This window comes from Sitophilus oryzae, unplaced genomic scaffold (genome assembly GCF_002938485.1).
Source record: "Sitophilus oryzae breed Bouriz unplaced genomic scaffold, Soryzae_2.0 scaffold_1449_pilon_pilon, whole genome shotgun sequence".
NCBI classification, from domain to species: domain Eukaryota; kingdom Metazoa; phylum Arthropoda; class Insecta; order Coleoptera; family Curculionidae; genus Sitophilus; species Sitophilus oryzae.
In genome coordinates, this window is record NW_022146114.1 from 1,513,480 (window position 1) to 1,538,582 (window position 25,103).

At 31.4% G+C, this 25,103-nt stretch overlaps 1 protein-coding gene across 1 annotated transcript in view; it reads right to left on the bottom strand.

Annotated features, from left to right (window-relative positions):
- Window positions 1-11,910, bottom strand: part of LOC115877405 (peroxidase) — a 119,355-nt gene extending 107,445 nt beyond the window's left edge. The window contains exon 1 of the mRNA XM_030893557.1: window positions 11,885-11,910. Coding sequence (XP_030749417.1) covers window positions 11,885-11,903 — 19 coding nt within the window. The 5' untranslated portion in view covers window positions 11,904-11,910. The remainder of the gene's footprint in view (window positions 1-11,884) is intronic.
- Between the last annotated feature and the right edge of the window lie 13,193 nt (window positions 11,911-25,103).

Sequence of the window (25,103 nt, forward strand, 5' to 3'; positions counted from 1 at the left end):
AAATATAAATACGTTTAATTTGTCGTAATTTGGTCATTTTATAATAGCATCTACTAATAATTCTCTTTCTTTATAAGTGTACGTAAATAAAATACACAGTTCAAGTTTTTAAACCTTAACAAACTTAATAAACCTAATTCTTAATATTGTTAAACTTCTATGTAAATCATTATTTAATTGATTATGTCGCAATATGAATTAGACCTAAACAGACAGGTTTAATTTGTTATTAAGCAAGTTAATAATAATTATTCTACCTTTATACAGTAGAATTAAAACTATAAATTGACATAAATTTAATAAATAATAAGATTCAACGTAATTTTTGATGAAGGAATATATCCTAACAACCGATTTTACGATGTATGTTGTTGTTATTTTATGTTGCCCGAGGGTGTAATAGTTCAACGAAGTGTATCACACAGCAAACAAACAAAATATGGGCTTAAATATCAGGAAGTACTAAAGATAGATTGGTAGTATACTTATATCAGAAACCATAAAATATAGTTTTTAGAACACGCCCTAAAATTGTAATATTTTTAGTTAGGTTTTGGGATTTCCTGTTTCAAATTTCCTCATTCAGTTAGAATTGTTGTTTAATAAATAGATAGAAAGCTATATATGTAGATGTACTGACACCCAGTGATATTTTAAATTTCTCTTCATCAATTTTATCAATTTTTAAATATTTTATGATTAATAAAACGGCATGGCCAGTGGTCTTTGAAATGACGATCCATAAGATTTTCTATTGGATCGACTTCTAGATGTAATTAATAAAATGCTATGGAAAAAGTAAAACGTTTCCATACACAAATATATTTTCAAAAAAAAATAGTTTTTACCAAATAAATTTGACCCGGCCGTAGCTCCGGCAGTAGTCTGTCGATCTGCTGTGCTAGAGGTACTGGTTTCAATCTCCAGCCAGTCCGGTTGCTTTGTTTATTTAAAAGTAAAATATTTACTTATCTAAATAAAATAGAAAACAAATTTCTTGCAGTATAGGTATATAATAAAATTATATAAGGATTCTTGCAACTTAACATTTAATTCTACGCTGTGTTTGTCATAATGCGGATCAACCTGCTCTCACTACCGGTTTCGGACCCCTACTCCATTATCAGGTGAGCTTGGGCAGATCCACAAAATGACAACCACAGCGCAGAGATAGTTAATTCCGACTTGTTGGAAAGTGTCGGTTAGATATGTCCCGAACGGGAGATAGCGGCCTGCATGCAATGGTAGTACTTTCGTACCACCGGGGCGCAACTATCGATAGTAAAAGGATGGTAAAAGGCTTTTTTTCAGGCAAGCCAAATTGGAAAATAGCAAAATAGCAAACAAATTTCTTGCAGTATAGGTACAAATTATACAGTGTGCAATTTTAAAACTTCCCACCCTTAATAACTTTCTTGCAGTTAAAAATATGAAAAATCGGAAAGACACGTCAATTTTATTTGTAAGGGGGACACTTTCAATTAATATTTTTAGCCTTTTTCTTTTAACCCCCTGGGAGGGGTAGATGTCACCCTTACAATTTTAAATGGGAATGAGGGTCAAGTGGCACATCGTTTTAAAGGACGTTTAATTCTTTTTTCAGTGGTATCCTACTTTGTTGCTTTTTTTCGAGTGGTTTCCGAATAATCACGTTTCAAAGTTGCAGAAACAATTAAACATGCCTGCATTGAGATTTTGGTTGTCAGTCTAGTGTTTACACAAAAATTATTGCAATGGATCTCCTTATAGTACAAAAGATTGGAAGATCACATTACACGACTTACACCCTATATTATAAGTTGTTCAGAATGTTGTCCATTTTCCTGTTAACAATAATAAAGTGTGTTTTCACATTGATTGCATTGAGATTATGGTTTTCAGGCTAGTGTTTATAATAAATATTTCAATGGAGCTCCTTGTAATACAAATAATTAGAAGATTAGGTGGAAAAATGGACGTAGCAATTATATTTTTCTAGGGGGGTCGAAATACTTTATCTTTTGTACCATAAGGAGATCCATTGCAATAATTTCTGTGTAAACACTAGACTGACAACCAAAATCTCAATGCAGGCATGTTTAATTGTTTCTGCAACTTTGAAACGTGATTATTCGGAAACCACTCGAAAAAAAGCAACAAAGTAGGATACCACTGAAAAGATAATTAAACGCCCTTTAAGACGATGTACCACTTGACCCCCATTCCCATTTAAGATTGTAATGGCGACATCTCCCTTTCCTAGGGGGTTAAAAGAAAAAGGCTAACAATATTAATTTAAAGTGTCCCCTTTACAAATAAAATTGACGTGTCTTTCCATTTTTTCATATTTTTAACTGCAAGAAAGATATTAAGGGTGGGAAGTTTTAAAATTGACACACTGTATAAGGATTCTTGCCACTTAACTGCTTGGACAGATCCACAAAATGACAACCACAGTGCAGAGATAGTTAATTCCGACTTGTTGGAAAGTGTTGGAAAATAATTACTCTGTAACTAAATAGTGCGATCGGTAGCGATGAAGAATACTGACCTTGGCAAAATGTGTTTTCTTGTTCTGATTGATACAACATATACATAGCTTCTTTTGTCAAGCTTTAGATGCCTTTTTCCCTTGCAATGTTCTATTAGCAGACCTACTACAGTTTTCAGAGTTTTTCTGTTTTTGTACTTCAGGTCTGCTGTAAAATTTTTTGCCGGTGCCTCTCCACTAAAGTCTCTAAATGGCCTAATATTTGAACCATTCGAAGCATTTTTTAGGCATCCACTGTTTTGCGTGATCATCGGTAATGATCTTCTTTTCAAGGGTTAAACAAGCAAGGATCTAAGTACAATAGCGTTGCTGATAACATATTCTTGTTTAATGGTAAGGAATAAATATTTGATGGCAATATATAAGTTCCCATATTTTGTGACTTCGTAATACACACCGGAATTTTGGATATGTATTATTAACCTCCAACTAGCGTGATAGGGTCTAGCAGACCCCAAGCACTATTTAAACCTCTGTAAAATTTTTACGTTTAAGAATTAGGCCTCGCCGTGCCATTTACCTTTAAGTTAGTGTACCAATATGCAACTGTTAACGGCGCACTTGATTTTATCAAGTATTGTTCCAACCAACGGGGGATAAAGTTTCATTGGGGTCTGTGTGGCACCACCACGCTAAGAATGTTTCATTATTATGATGGTGGGTAGTCTAAAAAGTGTGCCTCATTGGGACGTTAATTTTGAGTAAGCATTAATAGAGTGGTTTGATGAACTTAAAGAGGCTTAAGTGAGATGAAGATCATCGAGACATTAATTTTTCTCCGAAGAGTAACCATATAGAAGAGAGAAAATTGAATAATCAGTACCAAAAAAGAAAAATATGTGGTATATGTCAACAAAGAAATGACAAAAAAACAAAAACCTCATGAATAAAATGTGCACGATCCATGTGCGGTGTGCGGCAAATGCAGATCCTATATTAGCATAAACTGGAGTTTGAAAAAGTTATGTACATTTAAGGTTTGCAGTTTTGTTGAAAATAATTTATGTTTATTATTTTAGCTTCCCATTTCAGTTATTGGTACTTTTAATAATACAGTAAAATCATAAAATATATATGTTTTTAATTTCTATGGGATTTTTAGCCAAGTTATATTTCTGTTGTCAAAAATTCTAAAAAAATGCGTTTTACTTTATTTTTCTGTCCATTCTTATTAATTTGTTGAAAACTAATGAAATTGTTTGTTCACAAGTTTAACAGTTGTAACACAAGTTTGACAGTTGTTGTCACAAGTTTGACAGTTGTGATAAGTTTCTAAACAGTGTTAAAATAACAAGCTTTTATAAAATCTCTTCATCATGTATTTTTAACTGAAAAAAAAAATAGCACGCCATAAGCGGTACAAAAATTCACCACGCCAGTTGAGGCTTAAAATATTCTGGAAAAAGAGCATACAACAAAGAAAACATACACTGTAATAGAAGAAGAAAATTAACTGTAGAAGTTTTGTCATTTAACAATGGGATTGTTGTCGCATATTTTCATTACCATCTTTCTTGGACTAGAAAAGAATTTAAAGGAGAGCATGATTGAAATGGAATATTGGCCGATCATATTTGTATCAACTGTTACTAGGAAATCCTAAAGGCGAGAGTAAGTCACTGTAATTGTAGGTATCTTATGATATAAATAACATTTTAAGTTTGTCTATATTTCTTATTAAAGAATAAATAATATATTTTTAGAAAGAACGAAATGTATCCTATGGAAATTTTTAGTATGTAATAACAAATATAATCAATACTCAAATTTGTCGCTTAAGTGAAAAAAAAATACTTTCATAAACCCAGGCACAAAATTTAGAAAGTAAAGGACAATCTATTAGAATTACTTTTTTAAACGAAATAACCTTGCATAGGATTTAAACATATACGTATATTACTTTTTATTTGTTTAGTTACTTCATACAGAATGGGGGCACTTCTCTTCGTCCTTCTCAAATATACAAGGGTGTTCTTAAAACAATGACATATTATACGCAATACAGCCCAATTAACATTTTCTTCCCAATTTAGAATGTATTTTCAGTTAAATGGGCATTTTTCAATAAAATCAAGTATAAATAATTAGTCCATTTACTGATATTCTATATATTTGCAGAGAAAGTTCTAGTTGAAGGCTTCAGAACGTAAATATATTTATTTAATTAAATTAAATTAAGTTTATGCTCTTAAAAATAAGTATAAAAAACGTATTAAAAAAGTAAAAGTTTCAACATATTTTCCCACAGAGAATGAAGAACAAGTCGCAAATCAAAATTAGGTACGTTTTTAGAACAGTCTTTATTATACCAATTTCCTTAATCATTAAAGAAGATAAAGACATTACGCCACAGACGACTTAAAGTATTGTTTAATTTGCCTAGTTAATTAGTGATTAAACTATCATTAACAATGATGATAACTAGTGATTAAATGTTTTATGAACATCTTCTAAAATATGTACCTTTAAAAATTTTTGTTATAGCCGAAATAGCCCCAATTATGCCCCACTAGCAAAACCGGCGATTAAAACTATGCTCGCTACCGTAGTTGTACTCATCTAAAAAGTTTTTTTAACTGGAATCATAAATTATAATACAAGTTAGACCTTGTGTGAGGTTCAAGTTAACGTCTCCTTTCTGCTGCAATGGCTAAACTGGACAGAACCTACTTGTTTACGCGGAATCCGAACCGCGGTCCTCGGCCATATCATGGTCAATGGCCTACCGACTTAGGAAGTGTCTAAATTAACTCTTACTCACGAGATATCCGATCTCATCCGGCCTTGAACCGGCATGAATGAGCAGTGTGTATCAATAATATTTTTGGACAACAGCACGATGCACAGTTTCGAACCGGTCACCCGTCCATCCACTAGCACCGCCTTACGTCGCTTAACTTCGGTGTTCTAATGGGAACCGGTGTTTCGACGTAGCTGGGCCGTTGCCCTAGTTAGACCTTCTGAAGATATCAATATATTTACTTTTTTATTTTTATTTTTAGAATTTACACAAATTATACTTCCTTTTTCCTAACACTTTTAGAATAATTAAATAATACATTTTTCGTATTATCGCTATTTAAACCCGTGTATTTGTATATGCTAGTTTTTTACGATATTCTCCGATGGTGGCAGCACCGGCGGAGAATCCACCAAACCTATAATAACGCTATGTCTAGCTTAAAAACGGCATCACTTGGAAATATAGATCGCTGTCATACTATATGTAAAATTAAGTGGAGAATGTCATCGATCGTCATTTCCAAGTCAATTTGAAGCTGTTTATTTTAAAACCCTACGGTCTTTATCCGAATTCAATTTCGGAGATTTTTTGTAATACTGCTTAGGTATATTGTTTAATTAACTGATCTGAAAATCAATGTATATATTTAGTTCTTTACTAATAAGAGAAAACAAGTTAAGTTAAGTGCAGCCTGGTACATCTCCATTAAAGGGCAAAAGAGGGAGAAAGAACCTCTCATCCAGCGCGAAAAGCCGTTCAACATCGAGAGGCAAGCAGGGACATATCACCAGCTTGACCGCTATTGCTTGGCAAGTGAAAATGACAGTGCTGCCAAAAAAATACCACCGACCAGCAAACGGCTCTAGAAGAGGCGATACTGGACAAAGTAGTGGCGAGCGGATTGCAACACAGCGATCCACAAAATGTCTGCGAGGATACACTTACAGGTAAGCATGCTCCGCATAGATTGTGTATCTCAAGAATCAGCGGATTGGTTGGTGGAAACTACATCTACACCTAAGAATTAGCAGGGGCTTGGACTGGTTAGGAGAAAGAATCCTACAGGAGCGACCATCACGGCCGTTCTTCAAATAAAAAGACACCACCTACGTGCTGAATCAGAATACCACTGGCGAGTCACCAACTCGAGGAAAGAGGGCTATGGTCAGGTCTTCACAATAGGAATTGACCTCAAGTCAAAGGAGGCAGTTGAGACAGAGAAAGATATATCCTCTATTATAGATTCGGATCAGGTCTAAGGAGAGACCTAGTTTAAGAGGCGGAAAATATCGGAGACAAATCCTCCAGCCTCCACCTCACGGATGCTTCAGCCTGAGACAAGCTCCTCGCGAGTGCAGGATACGGAGCACCAAACCCTAACCGTGGAAGGGTGTATACCCTCGTAGGATGTATATTCCTAACCTAACCTAACCTAACCACTCTTGGAAGATAGAATAGAGAAAGATAGAAGATAGAAATAGAATAGTTCTGTTGTCAAAAGAGCATGGGAAATACCCTGTTGCCCTACAACAGGAAAATTCCCATGATGAGTTATAGACTGTATAATGAGTTATAACTCAAGAAAGGGAAACACAATAGATTTTTAAGGTCGCGGTGATTAACCCTCCCCCCTCATTCTACATTCTAGACCATCTGCGAACACCTTTCAATAAATTTGTTGTATCACTTCCAAAATATTCGAATTTAATTTCCTTTTTGAGTATTTGTCCATCTAATAAATTTATATATGTTATGCATTTGTTTTTTATGAAGAAATTGGCATATTATATTATATTGTTGTCGTTATTGATTAAAAATGTCATCATTTTCTGCAAGAGCAATAGCAGATTATTTTTAATGCTTTATTACCAAATATTTCTTTCCAATTTATATTAGTATTAGTATGATCACTATATTAAAAATTAATGAACTTGATATTCCTGTCTGGTACCGCGTTTCCTTTGACCCTTGCTTCGTCTTCTATATAAAAATATAATTTCTCAAAAGATTTAAATTAAATATTACTGAAAAATTATTATTATAGATTGGATAATCGAAAAACCTTAATCGTATAGTAGAATATATTATTTGAATATTAATTATAGCCAGACTTTTATCATTTTAATATAATCTTATCCGAATTTGTCTAAACTACAGTATCTTTACCCGGTTTTTACCAGTAAAGTAAAAGTTATTGCGATTATATCTCCTATAAACAATTTTTCATTTAATATATCTAGCACTGAATACCAATAAGTCGTTTTTCTTCATAGATAAATTATAGATTAGTTTTTTTATGAAAACGATCGCATTCTGCTTAGTTCTATTGAACCTACTTAAATGGATCTGTTAAATATTTCCAATTGCATAACTCCTCGCATATTATATTTCATTACGAAGTAGACAAATGCCGTTTTGGATTATCGCGAAGATAGTTACGTAATTTTTTACTAGGATTAACGATCAGTTTAAACCATTTATTTATTAATTAGGGATTTGAACGATAGCCTGGTAAAATAAAAGTAAAACAGGCGAAATAGAACAAAAGTAGAACGTGAGTTAAGAGCTCAATAGTAATCGTTAATACTTATGTTAACAATAAATGAAATACAAAAGTAAAAGAACTGATATTGTTAATAATAGAGCATTAATTTTAATTCGTGCAATGTCGTAAAGAAAACGCTTATTAAAACGTTATGAATGTAATTTGTTACTTAATGCTGCCTTTCTTCATTGTTTTTTATTAATGCACGCGACATTTTTTCGTGTAACTTAAATTAACGATCTGTAACATTTTAATATTTGTTATCGAACGGCATTGCTTATTTCAATAATAGGCAATAAACAATATTTCAAATATACATTTTATTTTTTAAATTACTTATTATTGCTTAAAAGAACACAATACATGTGTATGGGTGGACAACAAAGCCTACGGTTACGAGACAAGTCATCAAACATCGCAATAGCTATAAATATCTGGGAATAAAAAGATCCTTCAGAGAGAAACATGCAAGACAGTAAAGCGATTTTAATGCTATGTGGGATAATATGGAATAAAAGTATACCGGTAGAAAAGAAAAATTTACAACTCTATAGAGTCCTCCTATAAAGGTTTTTGAAGTATGGAACTTAAAAGAGAAAGCTGAAAGAATGCTAAAAGCCACGGAGATGGACTTTTGGGGAAGAGGGACTTGAAAATCCAGAAAAAAATAAAATGCCAAATAATAATAAGAGGATATTAGAACCCAACAATTTATATAATGATATGGACAAGTCCAAACAATGGATAAACATCCCATCCAAAAGTAAATATTAAATTGGGACCCCCATTGTAAAAGGAAACAAGGAAGACCACGCAAGAGGTGAAGAGACTGTACTGAGAAAGAAATACTGACTCGTACATAAGGTTTGGAAGTGAATGGATGTGAAGGTAGACAGAGGTGAAGAAATAGATGATGCCCTCCGTCCACAAGACTCTAGCAATACGACAAGACTCTGGCATTGCCAATACAAGATAAATACCATTCTATAGAGGATGGCGCCTCTCATACGCCGCGGAAGCTCATAGGGGAACGGTAGCTTATATCGAAATGAAATTTTGGCATATGTAGGTTAACTGAAAGCATTTTATAAAAATATATAAAATTATACAGGGCGTCCCCAAAAAAAGTTACACATCAAAGTTATGTTTTTTTCTAATGGAACACCCTATATATTAATTCATTTACGGGTTCTAGGAAAAAAATAAAAGTAAGTTTTATCAAAGAAGCGTATACCTAAAATCTAAAGATTTTGACATATTTCACAATTTGTGAAAATGAAGAGTAAATTTTAAATTTCGATAAATTTTAGTTGACCTTGTATTGCCTGATAATTAATTACAGTAACCATTGTATGTTAAACCAAATTGAAATTTGACCCGAAAAGTTATACAGGGTGAGGCAAAATTAATATAGAACATTAGTCACTTTTAAAAGCAAGTTACTCCTTTATTTTAAACCAAACCAAAACACCCAGTATATTTTCCGGTATTCAATGGGGAATTTACATATCTTCAAAATATTATTTAGGTTGCCTACCCCTCCGACAAAGATTTTCCTAGATATTTTAATTTTTATTATTTTGCGTCAGTAGATCTTTATTATTTGAAAAAATCTAGGTGCGGCTGTGTGATATACGATATACCTTTTGTTTAATTAACGGTAATAAAAAGATACAGGTTTAAAACATATTTTAATAATTACAAAATTAAAACTAGATATAAACGTATAATTATGTGACAAAAATTAGCTAGATGAAATGAAATGCTCAAAATGCTTCCTTTCCTGTTAACTGCATCAAATGATTGTCTTTTCAAAAGGATCTTTTCATTTTTAAAGGTATATGTGGAGTTTCTATATTCTCTCTGATATAGGATAAGTTTGCATTTTCGGCAAATTTCTGAGAAATGTTTTTGTTTTAACTGACACAAAACACAAAATGATAACTAGTTGTTAAAGTTGGACTAATTAGACAGCTATGATGAATTAACGTCAGATAAATCACAGCCACCTAGATTTTATCGAATAATAAAGATCTACCCAGGTCAAATCAAGTAAATGAAAATATCGAGAAAAAATTTGCTTGAGGGGTAGGCAACCTTACTAATATTTTGAAGAGACATGAATTACTGAATACTGGGTGTTCCATTTAATAATAAACATGCTTTTAACCTTAGATTAAGAATAAAAACTTTTAACATTTAAAGGTGACCAATGTTCAATATTAATTTTGTCTCACCCTGTATAACTTCTTGGATTAAGTTTTAATTTGATTTAAAGGACAATAGTTAATTTAACTACATATTAGGCTATACCGGGTAAATTCCAATTTAGGTAGCTTTTATTGTAATTTAAAAATTGTTCTTTATTTCTAGAAAATGTCAAAAACTTTACATTTTAGTCATATACTCCTCTTATAAAACTCACCTTTATATTTCTTCCAGAATCCGAAAATCAATTAATATAGAGAGTATTCCATTACAAAAAACACAACTTTGATATGTAACTTTTTTTGGGGACACTCCGTAGAACTCTCTATATTTTTGAAAAATGCTCTGAATTAACCTACATATGCTCACAAAATTTCATTTCATTACAAACTGTCGTTCTCCTTGGAGCCTCCGCGGCTTATGAGTGGTGCCACCCTGTACAATAAATCTTCATCAAAATATATAGTTATTATTACATTTTGTATTAAAAATTATATGAAAATACTTGATTAGTGATGAAGTAAATAAACTTTTTCCTATTCATTGCATTCTACACCTTGTTGGACCCAGTATAATGACTTATTTTCTTTGCCTAATTTGTTGAGCTACTATTTGACCAACTTCGAGTTGAAGTGGACCAACTTCGAGTGGACATCTTTTAATGCTGCTTAACTATCAGATAAGATGGCTATTTTTGGGTTTTACTATCAAAGTATACATCCAGTGGAAAATATTATGGGCACATCAGCCGCATCTATTTTCCGCCAGTCTTCTGCATGCTTGTATTTAATAAATAAGCCTTATAAAGTGTCAGTCTGTTTGGTTTGGTTGAGAAAGATGCGTTTAGACTAGTGTCCAGTAATAAGCTTTAACGTTGTAGTGCTGACCGGTGATAATATATGGGGGGTCTAAGTGAGAACTGTCTGAAAAGTCTCACTATAATTTTAAGCACAGCATGCTTTTTGTGCATATTAAAAATAGAATGAACATAATCTAAACTTATAAACGAGATCATATTTGCAATTTTATTAATTAAGAGATATCTGCTAAGGCAAGAGAATATTCTAAAAAAATAATTTTCATAGAGGTTATTCAGTTTTATAATATTTTACATTGCGTGTTTCTTTAAATTTGTTTATTTAAAGTAATCCAGCAGTACGTTTAAATAAATTTAAAAAGATACATGAAATACATTAGAAGTTGAAGACAACTTTCTCTTAATCTGTATCTTTGAATTAAGAAATTTCTATCAACTAATATGGATTTAACTACTCATAATCAAAATAAAAGCAACTATACATTGAAACATTTATCATAATTAATGAATATTCATGTATTATTTATCCACACCTGGTGATTCAAATTTATTTTCACTTTATATGTTTTTATTGATACTACAGTATGTCCTCGGATTGTCTTTGCAAGAGGAAAAACTTTTTTTATTATTGACATTTTGAAAGGGTGATAATAGTTATCGGAAAATGTATACCCTTTTTATAGAACTTCTATACTACTAAACGGTTGTATAAAAATGGGCCTTTTTTGGTTGTAAAGCTATCATATTACGGTCATATAGCACGTTATATGAATTGAGGTATCCTATAAAAATTATCACATAGCTGTTTATACAACCTTTATAAAATAAAATTTGCTACTTGGGATGGAAATTTGCCAATTTTTTTTACGAAGAACTTTTTCTAAATTTTTCTAAAATTGTAAATAATAAAAAGGTTTGTTTTTCCTCCTGTAAAGACAAACCGGGGACATACTGTATATAAAACACATATTATAAGATACATATAAAATACAAAATTTACCAATTTACAAAACAAAAAACAAAATACGAGTACCTACTTACTGATTGACTTCTTAAGCATGCACTGTTCACACACCACACTGAAACTGATATGTGATTGAAAAAAAAGTTTGCTTAATCAAATCGAGACGACTTGACCTAAGACAATAACAATGAAAAGCCTTCTTCTCGATTTCATGTTGTGTCATCTAGACGTGTCAAATCGTTCTCGTGTCATGGCTGTTCAACATTTCAGCTGTATTTTCATTTTGCAATATCTAATTAATTTTTCGATTGTATGTTTTTGACGGCATTAATATCGAGGGAAATAAAGATATTAAATATATTTTTAATAAAGGTTTTAAAAATAAATATAATTTAAATGTTGGGTCTTATTTAATATTAGAGCCCGTTTAATACAATACCGAGTTTAAATAAATATTTATTGATACAATATTCGGAAGCTATAGAACAGTATGTCTTGAGATATACTTAATAATTTATAGTATAATTCTTTAGTATGAGACAAAATACAGTGACAAATTAATGTTTTAATGAAAGAAATACTACAGGGCGGGCGCGGCGGTCCAATTGTATTCGTGATTCTTCGTCAGCATATTCTACCCTACCGATAAAAATCAGTAAAAAAGTTCGTATAAATTTGTGTCCTAAAATGAAACAGGGTGCAGTGCAGTGGCGAAATAGCCATAAAGGATTTTTTTGGAAAGATGAATCCGCCACATAGGTATAGACATTTTTTATGATACAGGGTGTAATAAGCTTCTTTCTTATTTCGATATTTCGATTTATAAAATATCTTTTACATTTATAAAAATAACGATGAACTGACAAACGTTCTTGATGTTTAATTCTGTATCTAAAAAATTACAAATATTTGTCAGAATTAAAATGGTATCCATATAAACAAATATGAAGACACTTATATTACATCTTATCCTTTACTTAGTCAAATAAATTTATTTACTATTAAACTAGAATATAATCCATTAGGAAATACATTTATCCATCTATCTACTCATGATAAATGTCTTTAATTCCCTTTTTATTAGTTCACTTCCTTAAATTTGACTTAATAAAAGGAACCTAAGTTGCATAAACTGTGTTAGACATAATTTATATACACCTACTTTTACACGACAATCGTGAATAATCATTTTGCATTACAAAGCCTTTCTAATACAATGAAAACTTAAAAATTATCTGTCACGACTGCTCATTGATTTTATATATTTTAACTAAATTTTTTTATAAAGTAAACTTCGTAAATAAGATAATAGTAGAATGCATAGCAGTCTTACAGGTTAAAAAATGGTTTGTCAATAATCATCAATAAAATAACATGTTTTATTTTGAATATGAAAATATCTAGTTAAAAAGTCAAACATTTTTGAACAGATTTTAGATAATGTTTCTAATAATTGTGTCTGTTTCTTGACACAAAATGGAAACAGTACGTTACAAATAGGAAACATTTTCGGAACCAATATATTTTATATGGCTTTTTCTTCTATTACATGTGTTTCCACCATGTGGTGGCACTAGCCGTTTCCTGAAATGTTTCGATGCGGAATCAAAACTTTTGCAGAAAATGTCTCGAAATATTTTCTGCAATTTGTTTCCAAGATGTTCCCGTTTTCAGCAGCGACTCTTTTTACATGTGAAGAAACAAAATACCAAACTAAAATAGTCTATGTCTGTGTGTGGATTTCAAAATGAAAACAACCATCAACAATGTCGACCTCCGCCATAATTTATGACATATCTTAAAATCTTTGTTTTTCGCACAAAAGCAAATTCATCGTTTAATTTAATAATAATAAGAAAAATATCTGTATTTGTACTCACCATATGTCCTTTCTTCTGCTTTTTGAATTATTGTACTATAAAAACTTGAAGAATGCTTAAATGCAAAAACTACAGAACAAAATCAAAACAATAAAGTAAGGTTATGTTCTCATATTTGACAGAATATCAAATAAATTACGGAAACTTTTCAGGCACAAATCTCTAAATGGGAGCCACATCCGTTTCTTAAAAGTTTCGAAAAATTTGTGACATTAAGATCTTTAATGCTTATGCTTATGTAGCGAAACCATATTTTGGTAAAATGTTTCGAAACAGAATGCGAGAGTAAAAGTCAGCAATATTAACATTAATGAAAAGAAGTGAAAGTTGTAAGTTTTTTTGCACCCTTGTAGGATATCTAAATTATTTTAAATGGGTCGGATATATCGACATTATTTATCCCTGATTTTTTTTTGGAATTAATATTTTGATTGGGACATTTACATAATTTGTATTCCTAATATATTATGTATTTATACTACATTCAAATTTAGATACAATACAGACTAGGTGACACAAATGTCTAAAGCTTGTATCTGAGTGGACGACGAAAAGTGTAATATCAACTTAATTAAAAATGTTAGCAGCCTACGAACCAATTTGCATACCATTAGATAAAACAATTGTAATTGCTACAGTGTTTAGAAATCGAGAGTGAGCCTTTGCATCGCAAATAACCAAAACAAATAAATCAATCCCATGGCCACAGACAACATTGATCGGTTAGGATTATTTTCGATTTTGCACGCGTCGATTTCCTTTTTACCGGTTGAGGATGAAGAATGCATTTTAAATGTGCATTCTGTGATTGGATGATAAATGGATAAGCAAATTGGAGAAGAGGTCGATATAGAATTAATTGCCAATATAATTGAGAACGATCTAATATTAATGTGGGAATGTATAGATGATGTATTGTTAGTAATTAAAACTGTAATTTTTTATATCCTGTATTTATTGCTCATTATACAGTTTGTTGCATCGCCGACATGAACATAGAAAATCCCATGTAAATGTTAAAAATGATGAAAAGTTTTTTTCATTTAATTTTACAAAAAAATGTATTTGAAACTTTTTAAAAACTCCTTAAAATAAAGCAAATATTATTAACTACAGATAAAGCTAGTGGAACTATATATTCGCCCCATTTAAACTGTGTTTCGAAAATGCGTAGTTTCCGAGATTAAGTTTCCATTAATTTCCGAGATTAATTTAAAAAATTTCGATAGTCGATTTTCTGGAAATTTTTCCCTTTGAATTTTTCCCTTTTATTTATTAACTTTTTTCACTTCTCTCACCTGTTACGGTTAGGAGCCGTTAATGTAAGATTTCTAAATGGAATTTTTTTTAAAATACAGCATAACCTAAAAGGGGGTCAACTTTTTAGGTTATGCTGTATTTTTAAAAAATTCCCGAAAATGAAAAAATCGGTTTTTATTTTTTTTTCTCACACTGTATGTACTTTTTTGACAAACTGTGTATACTATAGTGATGGGCATTACGATTCTTTTTAGTGAATCGAATCACACGATTCAAATTCTCATATTGAATCGACTCCTACGATTCGTTCATTTGAATGAACCGCATGCACAATTTACGTTTCGTAAAAACAAGAATCGTAACTGGCACTACCGGCGATAATTTGGTAGGACAATTACAGTTCTTTCATTTGTTTTTCAACAGTTTATGACTGTAGCGTAATTGGATTGATTATTTTACAAATAATATTAAATTATCAATCCAATTCATATATACTATTTATTAAAGACTTCTTAATGCCAATTTAATGTTTTTAGAGCAATATTTTATTTCCGATTTAATAGTCATATAATAAATAGTATATAATACTGCATGATCGAAAGATATGGCATCCAGTTGGCTTAGCAATGAATATCGATGACATTGCCCATACAATTTTACATATAAAATGACGATTTTCATTTTATAACAATCGCTGTCGCCTTTTTTTTATCATATTTAGCAAAGGCCAACAATATTTATTTGCAGTTGTATAAAAACTCGATTTCGTCTTTTAGTCCGACATTTAATGGTTTATAGTCGGTAATATTATTTTAACAAAAATATTAACGTACAAATTAAATACCTTACAGGTACTCCCGTACTAAACACAGTATAAATAAGTTTTTTCTTGTAAATAATATTCTTATAGTTTGCATATTATGCCCATGATGTTTGTTTAAGTTTAAATATTGGTGCCTGACTCTATGCCTATATCACCGCCGCGCCGTAAAAACGAACGATCGCATTGTGATCCGATTCAGTTCTCCCGATTCTTTTTTCCGGCTTATCGTTAAAATCTTATGGATCCGTGCTGGCCACGATTCAATTGAACGAACCGTATTCTAAGCAGTGAATCGAATCACACGATTCATTTCTAATACTCGTTCAATCTTTGCCCACCTCTAGTATACTAAACAATTTGACTAATCAATCTATATCGACCTACCACTTTCAAATCGGAATAGTAAGTGAAAAAACCTTTTGGCATGGAAATTTTTTCAAATCGCCAATCGAAATCTTTCAAATTAAATATCTCTGAAACTATGCATTTTTGAAACACAGTTTAAATAGGGTAAATATATAGTTCCACTAGCGCTATCCGTAGAATCCTCAATGGTCGTTTAGCTCCTTATCGTTTGCGAGAGCAAACATGTTATTTTTATGTACACCTACATTTTTTTTCTGCTGGTATAATTCAATGTTGCGATCAAATGCCAAAATTTTCGAAGTGACATCCACGCTTAATTTCAACGTTAACACCTTAAAAATTATTTAGAATCATAAAAAAGGACCTCTAGAAAAACTCACGAGATTCAATATCTCGACCGGTCTATTAATGCAGTTTTTCTATGTCTGATTGTGTGTCCAACTTTTGGAGCCATAGAGAATTACTGGAAAAAATATAGTAGCGTAGCATACGTATATGTATGTTTACGTATATGTATGCAGGCTTAGATCCCGGCTAGCGAAAAGGCTTGTATGGACAGTACTTCTGGTTTGTGATCTTCGACAAAATCTCTGTTATATATTCTATGGGCGACACTCATGCTGAAATTTAATGCAGGCGTCCATTCTCCTCAAAGAAACCTGGTTTAAATTAAAAAGTATAAAAAAGACTCAAAGTCTCAGTCTGGTGTCAACACCTTGTTAAGCCCGAGAACTGCAGTTTCTGCTGTACTCATTACTAGCTTACTAGCACTAGTTTACTACAACTTAGCGGGAATCTTATGAAGGCACCTCCATCCATCGGTTGATTGTGACTATGTCCAATTACAATTTAACTTCCAGTTCAAAAACTGCTTCTAGATATTTCAAGTATGTTGTTTTGTTTGTTTATAAGGATACTGTAAAGTAGTACTTCTTATAAGCCCACTGTTTTCAATTGCGTATTTCATCCTTCAAAATAATATTGTGAATAGCTTAAATTCATTCAGCTACACTCGACACGAAAAAGGACCTTAAAATATTCCTACCTTAAAATTTTCACGTATTTTCAAGTTTTATATATTGTGTTTTGGTCGACCAATTTTCATGATTTTTTAAGCAATTTGTAGCAAATACTTTTTAGTATCTTTTCCTAAGTTAAAAATGAAAGTTGCCATCTGTCAATTATACGGGAGTTGATATACTTCACCAAAATATCAACCTTTTACTAAGGTTGATATTTTGATGAAAGATATTTTGGTGAAAGTTTGAAACACCCTGTGGAGTACGTTAACAATGCAAGGAATTTAAAAATCATTTTACCATTTAGGTGCATACTTAGTTAGTTAGGCGCATATTTAGGTGCTCGATAGTTCGTTTTTTGATTCATCTTAATAGCTTTATTTATTTTGGAGATATTTACTTTTGGAAAAGACACTAACGTTTTTTCGTATTTCTTACATTAAAACCCTTTGCTTTTGGTCTTAGTCAACAGACCTATAAAATAGTGATTCTGATTTATGTAATGTCACTGTCTTTGAAAAATTATATTATTATTGTCTGTTGGGCAGTTACTCAAGCCAACTTTAGCAGATATGGTTTTAATTCCACAGTTGATCTCTACCATGATCAATAATTAAAGCAACAATAATAGCCTATACATCAGAGCTTAAAACCATCTCTACTAGGGTAAACGTCAATATAAAATAATAATATGACTTTACAATGACAGTGACATTACAAAAACAATAAACACTATGTTAGAAGTGTATTGATGAGGACCTAAAATCAATGCTAAAATTGCTGTAAATTGTTACTGTCTTATTTAAAATCGAATATCTCAAATAAAAATAAAGCCTTTGAGATGAATAAAAAAATAAACTATCGAGAGAAGACGTACCTAGATGATAAAATTATTTTTAAATTCTTTGCTTTGTTAACATATTCTACAGTGTGTTTCAAAATTTCATCTAAATATCAATATTTTTTACCCTCGTATAATTGACAGATGGAAAACATTCAATTTTAATTTAGAAATACCAAAAAGTCAAATAATTTTACCTACAAATTGCTTAAAAATCATTAAAATCGGCCCACTAGAACAAAACATATCAAACTTTAAAATGCATCAAAATTTTAAGGTGCCCGTTTTCGATGCCGGTGAGTGTAGGTCCAACCTAAGGGTCCAACCCGTAATCAGTTACTGGACCAAGTCAAATGGCTTCATCATTAGGTATATGTTTTATAAATTGTTAAGATTAGGGCATAGTTTTTAGCGCCCAGTGTTCTAGTAATTATAAACATAATTTATTTCTACTTAATTTATTAGATAAACAGCAAAATAATCAAAAATGTAAAAAAAAACTTGAATCAGTATTAAAGTAATACATTTTATAATTTTATAACGATATATTTAACATAATTACTACATCGATGATCATATGCATTCAGAAACATAAATCATTGACAACAATAGATAAGTCAACGAACCGAATGAAACTCCTCATCATTAATACCAAGGTCCCCGTTAAGAAATATGTCCTTTTAAATGTCAAGAAGCGCCAGCTTCATCGAGATCGTCCTGCAGCAGTTTGTTTTCATTCATCCGCACGTTCAAGTTCAAGTTGGCCAGAACGTGAATGAAAAAAAAATGATTAAAACAAACACGTTTTTATTCGAAGTGATCGGGTTGAAAAAAGTCGGAAAGTGAATGTTGAAAAATCAACAAAAAACGTAATGTTATACATTTTTTGGATAGTTTTGCTTGGACGCCGTATATTTTATTTGTGTGATTAAATTATCTATTTTTTATTAGTGTAAAATATTTGAAAGTGCGTGGTGTCACGGCAGGTGGAAGATAGTCACCGGTTGATTGATTGAATTTCCTTTTTAAATTCAAACGGTTTTGTGTTGGGTAAGATCTACTTTCGTTTGAATAAAATGTCTCACACGTTTAAGGAAAATTGCACTTATTTATTTCATTCTACGAAAAGAACACATTCTCTAATATTAGGTTTAATTGGCATGAGTAGGAGATATTAGCCGATTGGGCTCCTCCACATGCGCAGTTCGCTTGACCTTGACATATGTGGCTTTCAAACCTCCTTGAGTGATTAATTTAGATTGAGGTTAAACAAAGCATTTCAGAATGCAGTATTAATTTATTAATTGTACGATATGAGAAAAGGTATTATAAAAATAAAGAATCCTACATATTATATACTTTATTGGTTTGAAAACTACTTTTGATTGCAGAAATAAAAATGGGACATGTACAACCTTGAACAGAACGGAGGTATGAAACAGAATGTATATGAGTTTATACAGATTCAAAAAAAAATAACTATGTTTGTATTAGATGTCAGTACAATCCAAATATTTCTCTAATATTAGCTAAGATTTGTAACTAATATTAACTGAGAATTTAGCACTGGAGTTCGCCATTTAACAATTTTGATAAATATTATTTTGTTTTATTTTTTGTTGACTTCTTTGACCTCCTTTTAAAAGTGCGTGCATATTATTTTGTTTTGATGCTACTTGTATACTTAATGTTAAATTCCAAATAAAGCCTTTATTATTTATTAATATTATTAGATGAAGTAGCAAAGAAAATTAAAATATAATGCGAGGCTTTAAAGCGGACTATTGGAGGAACAAATTTGGAACTTCAAATGAAGAGTTATAAATAAAAATAACAGCAAAAAATGTAAGCCATATTTTAAATTAATATGTATTTGTAAATTTAGATTTTTAAAACCAAATGCCCAAATAATACGTGTAAATAATAATATAAACAAGTTCCATATGAACAAACTTACCAAGAAAAGATATATCTATCAAGGAATCTTTAAATCTTCAAAATCGTTTCCGCATTATGTTGACTTATTAATGACAATCATTGAGAATCATGGAACATGAAATTATAGAAGAAAGAAATAATGCAAGAAAGTGAGATTTCTATGTTAGAAAATAGAAAAAGCGAAATAGAAAAAAAAAAGAAAACAATAGGGAAATTAATAGCAAAATAAGACACCAATTCACCACGAAACACCAAAACATTTTACTTTTAAAATGAATCAGATTTAATTACCTGCTGATGATGCTGACAGTTGGCAGAATACAAAAGTAAAGTGTTTTGGTGTATGGTGGTGAATTTAGTAAGTAGTGTTTTATTTTGCTGTTGTAGACACTATACCCCCAACTGTAGAGACCAAGAGAAAATAATAATTATACAGTATGAGCTGTTAGTGCAAATCTTATCTGTCTACCGCACTCCAGACCTTCAAAAATCTCATTGCTATGTTGCCTCTTTACTTTTTGGTTGTCGCTCTTAACTGACTTTACAATTCTTCTCCATTCCGTTCTATTGTGAGCTGCCTCTTCCCACTCATTCTGCTTGTTAATTCCCTTACATCCCTTGCTTATAATGGAATTAGTGACAATTTTTAAAATAGCCGAAATTTGTTTTTTTCCAAATATCTAGTAAGCCATGAACTTTTTCAAAAATCCGAAAGGCGCATATTTATGACCCCACAAAACTGCAATTCTTTCCCCATTTAACCGAATCTCTATCTCCAGTAGTTTCCGAGATACCCATAGAGAACATCGTAGGAAACTCACCCTGTATATCTATCCAGAAAAAACATCAAATTTTCAAAATCGTTTCCGCATTATGTTGACTTATGAATGATAATTATATTGAGTACCATGGAATTAAAGAAGAAAAAACGCAAGAAATTGAGAATCTTATGTCAGGAAAAGCGAAATAGAGAAAGTCAGTAGAGAAAAATAGAGAGCAATAAGGAAATTAATAGCAAAATTAAACACTATTTCACCACAATAGGTACAGCAAAACGCAGTATTTTTGCCTTGGTTTGATTAAAACTGATCCAGTTTTAATCATCTTAAGAGTGTCAGCTTAACTATGTCAGCCTATGATGCTGACATACGAGTTAGCGACACGCAAAAGTATAGTGGTTTGGTGTATGGTGGTGAATTTAGTAGGTAGAGTTTTATTTTGCTGTTGTAACACCAAAGGTTCCATTCCTCAACTGCAAAAGAACATAATAATTATACAGGAGTCTTAAATAAGTGCAAATATTTTAGGGCTGGTAGGTTTCGTTAAAAGAAACATATTTTCTCTTTACCGTTTATCAAATAACTCCTAAATAAATGGATTTTCTTGTAAATTTAATCTACTGCCTATGTTGCCATATTATCAAGGTACTATGTTTTTAATTTAAAATTAAAAAAAAAATATTCTTTTTTCAAAAAATTCTGAATTTTCATTTTTTTTCGTGAAAAAGCCTCATAGACGTGTTTCTGGATTTGAAATATACCTATTACCCCTAAAAAATTTTGTACTTATTTAAGACTCACCCTGTTTTTTACATTAAAAATTTATGAATTAAATTATATACAGGGTAAGTTTTCTCTACTTCCTCCAACGTATTCTCCAAAATTCAAGAAATGTTGAACCAATAATCCCACACGCTTTTCTTCATTTAAAAAAATTCATATATACAATTTAGTGATAAGATATTTTTATTCGGATGTGACAGTTTGACAACTCTGAAAGCAACGACGATTGAACTTGTTTCCACGGCTAACTAAGTGAAATTTTTAAAAAAAGATAAGAATTGACTGAAATATTATAGCTTATATCGCCGAAAAGATTAAAAAAGGGCGCTTTTTATGAAGTCATGGCCAACTATAGTTTCTATTTAAAAAAAACATATGTTTGTGTAATATGTCAAAAATGACAGGCTTTAGAAAATAACGGAAAACACAGTCTCATTAAGGATGTGATTATCTACAATTTTTATCTGAAAACTTTTTGTTAAAATAGATTATAATAGAATTAGGGAGCATTTTTAAAATAGCTGATATTTGCTTTTTTAAATATCTAGTAACGCATAAACTCTTTCGAAAATCCGAAAGATGCAGATGTTTGTTCTTAGAAAATTGCACTTCTTTTCCCAATAAACCGACCCTCTAGCACCAGTAATTTGCAAGATACCCATAGAGAACCATCATAGAAAACTCACCCTGTATACCTACAAATGTGTAATCTATACCTACTAATATAGTATAGAAAATCCTTAAGTGACTGACTCACTGATTAATCACGATCCTGCTCAAACCACTCAACGTAAGAAGCTCAAAGTAAGAATTTTGGCATACAGGTTGATTCTAGTGTGTAGAAGTTCGATAAGAAGGGATTTTTCGAAATTCCAGTTCCAAGGGTGTGAAACCATCCCTCAAATATTACAATATTTTTTATTTAATAAACGGCCAAGTTTCCGAAAAAACGCTTAAACACGTATATTTTATTTTGTTTTTTACATATTTTAAGATTTTTTAAAAATGTATACAGAGTGTTTCGAAAAATCTGGGGTCAATGATTAATCATGATCCTTCTGCTTAAAGCGCTTGAGGTAAAAAGCTGATTTTTGGAAAACAGATTGACTTTAGGGTGTAGAGGTTCGATAAGAAGGGATTTTTCGAAACTCGAATTCTATAAGGGGGTGAAACCACCCCTCAAATATTAGAATATTTGTTATTTAAAAACCTGCGAGTTTTTCGGAAAAACTCTTAAACACGTATATTTTATTTTGTTGTTTTACATATTATAAGATTTTTTAAAAATTTATACAGGGTGCTTCATAAAATATGACCATTGAGTAATCACGATTCTACTTAAACTGCGTTGCTTTGCTTTATCATCACCATTACAAATAATTAATTCGACGCGAACGAAGTCGCGGGTACAGGCTAGTAATATATATATTTAAATAATTTTATTTTTTCAATTTTTTCACAATTGTTGTCGGTTACATCCTTCATCGTCTGCAACTGTTTTAAAAATTTTAAGACCTTCCTTGGGCAGATGGGATCGAGGGCATTTGATCTTTGATTTAGGTGTTTTCCACTTCATCCAAGTATTTATTTCCAGATATTATATATTTATAGAACAAAAATGAGGCACTAAGATGCAAAATCAGACGGTCCCAATTTCAAATTTTTCCAGTAAATGACTGAATGTTTTGATTTTGATAAAAACGCACCAATTAGGAACTTAACCAAAATGCACACTGGTTTTAGTAAGATTTTACTAGACTAAAATAGGTATATAAATTATAAGTCTCTTTTAAATCCGTATATTATTACGTTTTCTCCAAAATTTAAATAACAATAAATGAATTCTGAGAAAGAACTAATTGTTTTATAAATGAAAGAGTTTTGAGTAGTTAACAATTTTCTGACATACATAAATACTAAATAATGCTGTATTGCTGGCATAACTGTCAATCAAGTCCAATTATAAGAACCATTTTACACTACATATTACTATATTTGTCAATGTGATTGGTTTACTATTACACGGCAAAGAAAATAGCAACTGTGTCTTTATCTTCAAGGTTAATGCTGCATGTATTGTGTTTAAAAGTAAACACATATCTAGGTTAATTGAAATTATAATATTCTTACCCCTTCTCGTGTTCCTCATATTGATTAATTTATTCAAGAGGAACGATGTATAGGTAATTATTATATGTATAATTGTACATTCTTCTTGCAAAAAAAAACTGATATGTCTAAAATCATAGAGGAAGCAGTAAATGTAGAAATGATTTGAATTGTACATTGAAACTGTTTGTGTGAAAAAAATACAGAACGACAACTTTAAGTTGTTTTTTTCTTTTTTTTTTTGTGTTTGTTTTGCTTCTGGCGGCCGCGGCGGGAGGAGACACCACCTTAAAAGTAATACATTTTTGTCGTTTATGCAAATTTGTTTTACTAGTAAAAAACCACTAACAAGCTGGTGTATTTAACGCTTTACAAAAAAATAACTTATATTGTTTTTTAGATTTATTTTCCAGTGTACCAACAGATTGGTACCTATACAGACCGGACCACCATAGTAGTAACATAGGCAGAACCGGACGAATTAGCGTATACCCGTCCGCCGCGCCGGAAAAAAAGCAGGCGAAAAAATGCGATAGAATAAAAATAGGTAGATATGTGATAAGAATGTTTCAGAATTTGTATTTATTCCTGTTTTAATAGCCAAAACGAATACATAGATTCTCGCGACGCGACAGTTCTCGTGTAAAATTTATTTTTTAAGTAAAATAATGGATGTTTACGAAGTTCGTGAGAAAATTCAAATTGTTAAAGCGGTATTTCCAAAATAGGTCTTATCGGGATATACAAACAATTTTTCCACAAACTTTTGTAGACAGGTCAATTCCATCTTTACCTACTGTATCAAGAGTTATTAATAATTTTGAAACACATGGGTGCATGTTCCCACAAAAACACAAAAAGCCTGATGTGTTGATTAATGAAGAATAGGAGTTAAAAGAAGTGTTGATTTGTGCTACCGCGGATCAAAATCCCACGTTTTCAAGTAATCAAATTACTGAGGTGGTTGTCCTGCCCACAATGCCCGTATTGTTCACGAATATTTGAACAATACTTTTCCCAACCGTTTAATTAGTGGATATGGAACTATTTTGTGGCCCGCTAGATCACCAGATCTTTCTCCCAATGACTTATTTTTATGGGGCTATGTAAAATCCAAAGTGTATGGTCATAATAGGGCTAATAATCTGGATGAGCTTCAAGTAAAAATACGAGAGGCTTTCCAAACTATTAGCCCTAATATGTTAGCCAATGTCAGACGGGGATTTTACGACCGCCTAGGCTTCTGTCTAGCACAAGAAGATGGTCTTTTTGAACACTTGTTATAACTTTTTTTTTATTTAGAGTAATATTTTAGTTTTTTTGGGTTTAGAGAATTTATTTATTTTTAGTTTTGGCTTGTAAACACACTCAAATAATAAATATTTAAGTATTTTCATTTTAAATGTTACCTTAAGTGAAGCTAAACACTTAAAATAAAAATAATGAATACTTGGCACTCCTCGAGTCGTATTCCTAGTCTGTCATAAAACCCGTCCGA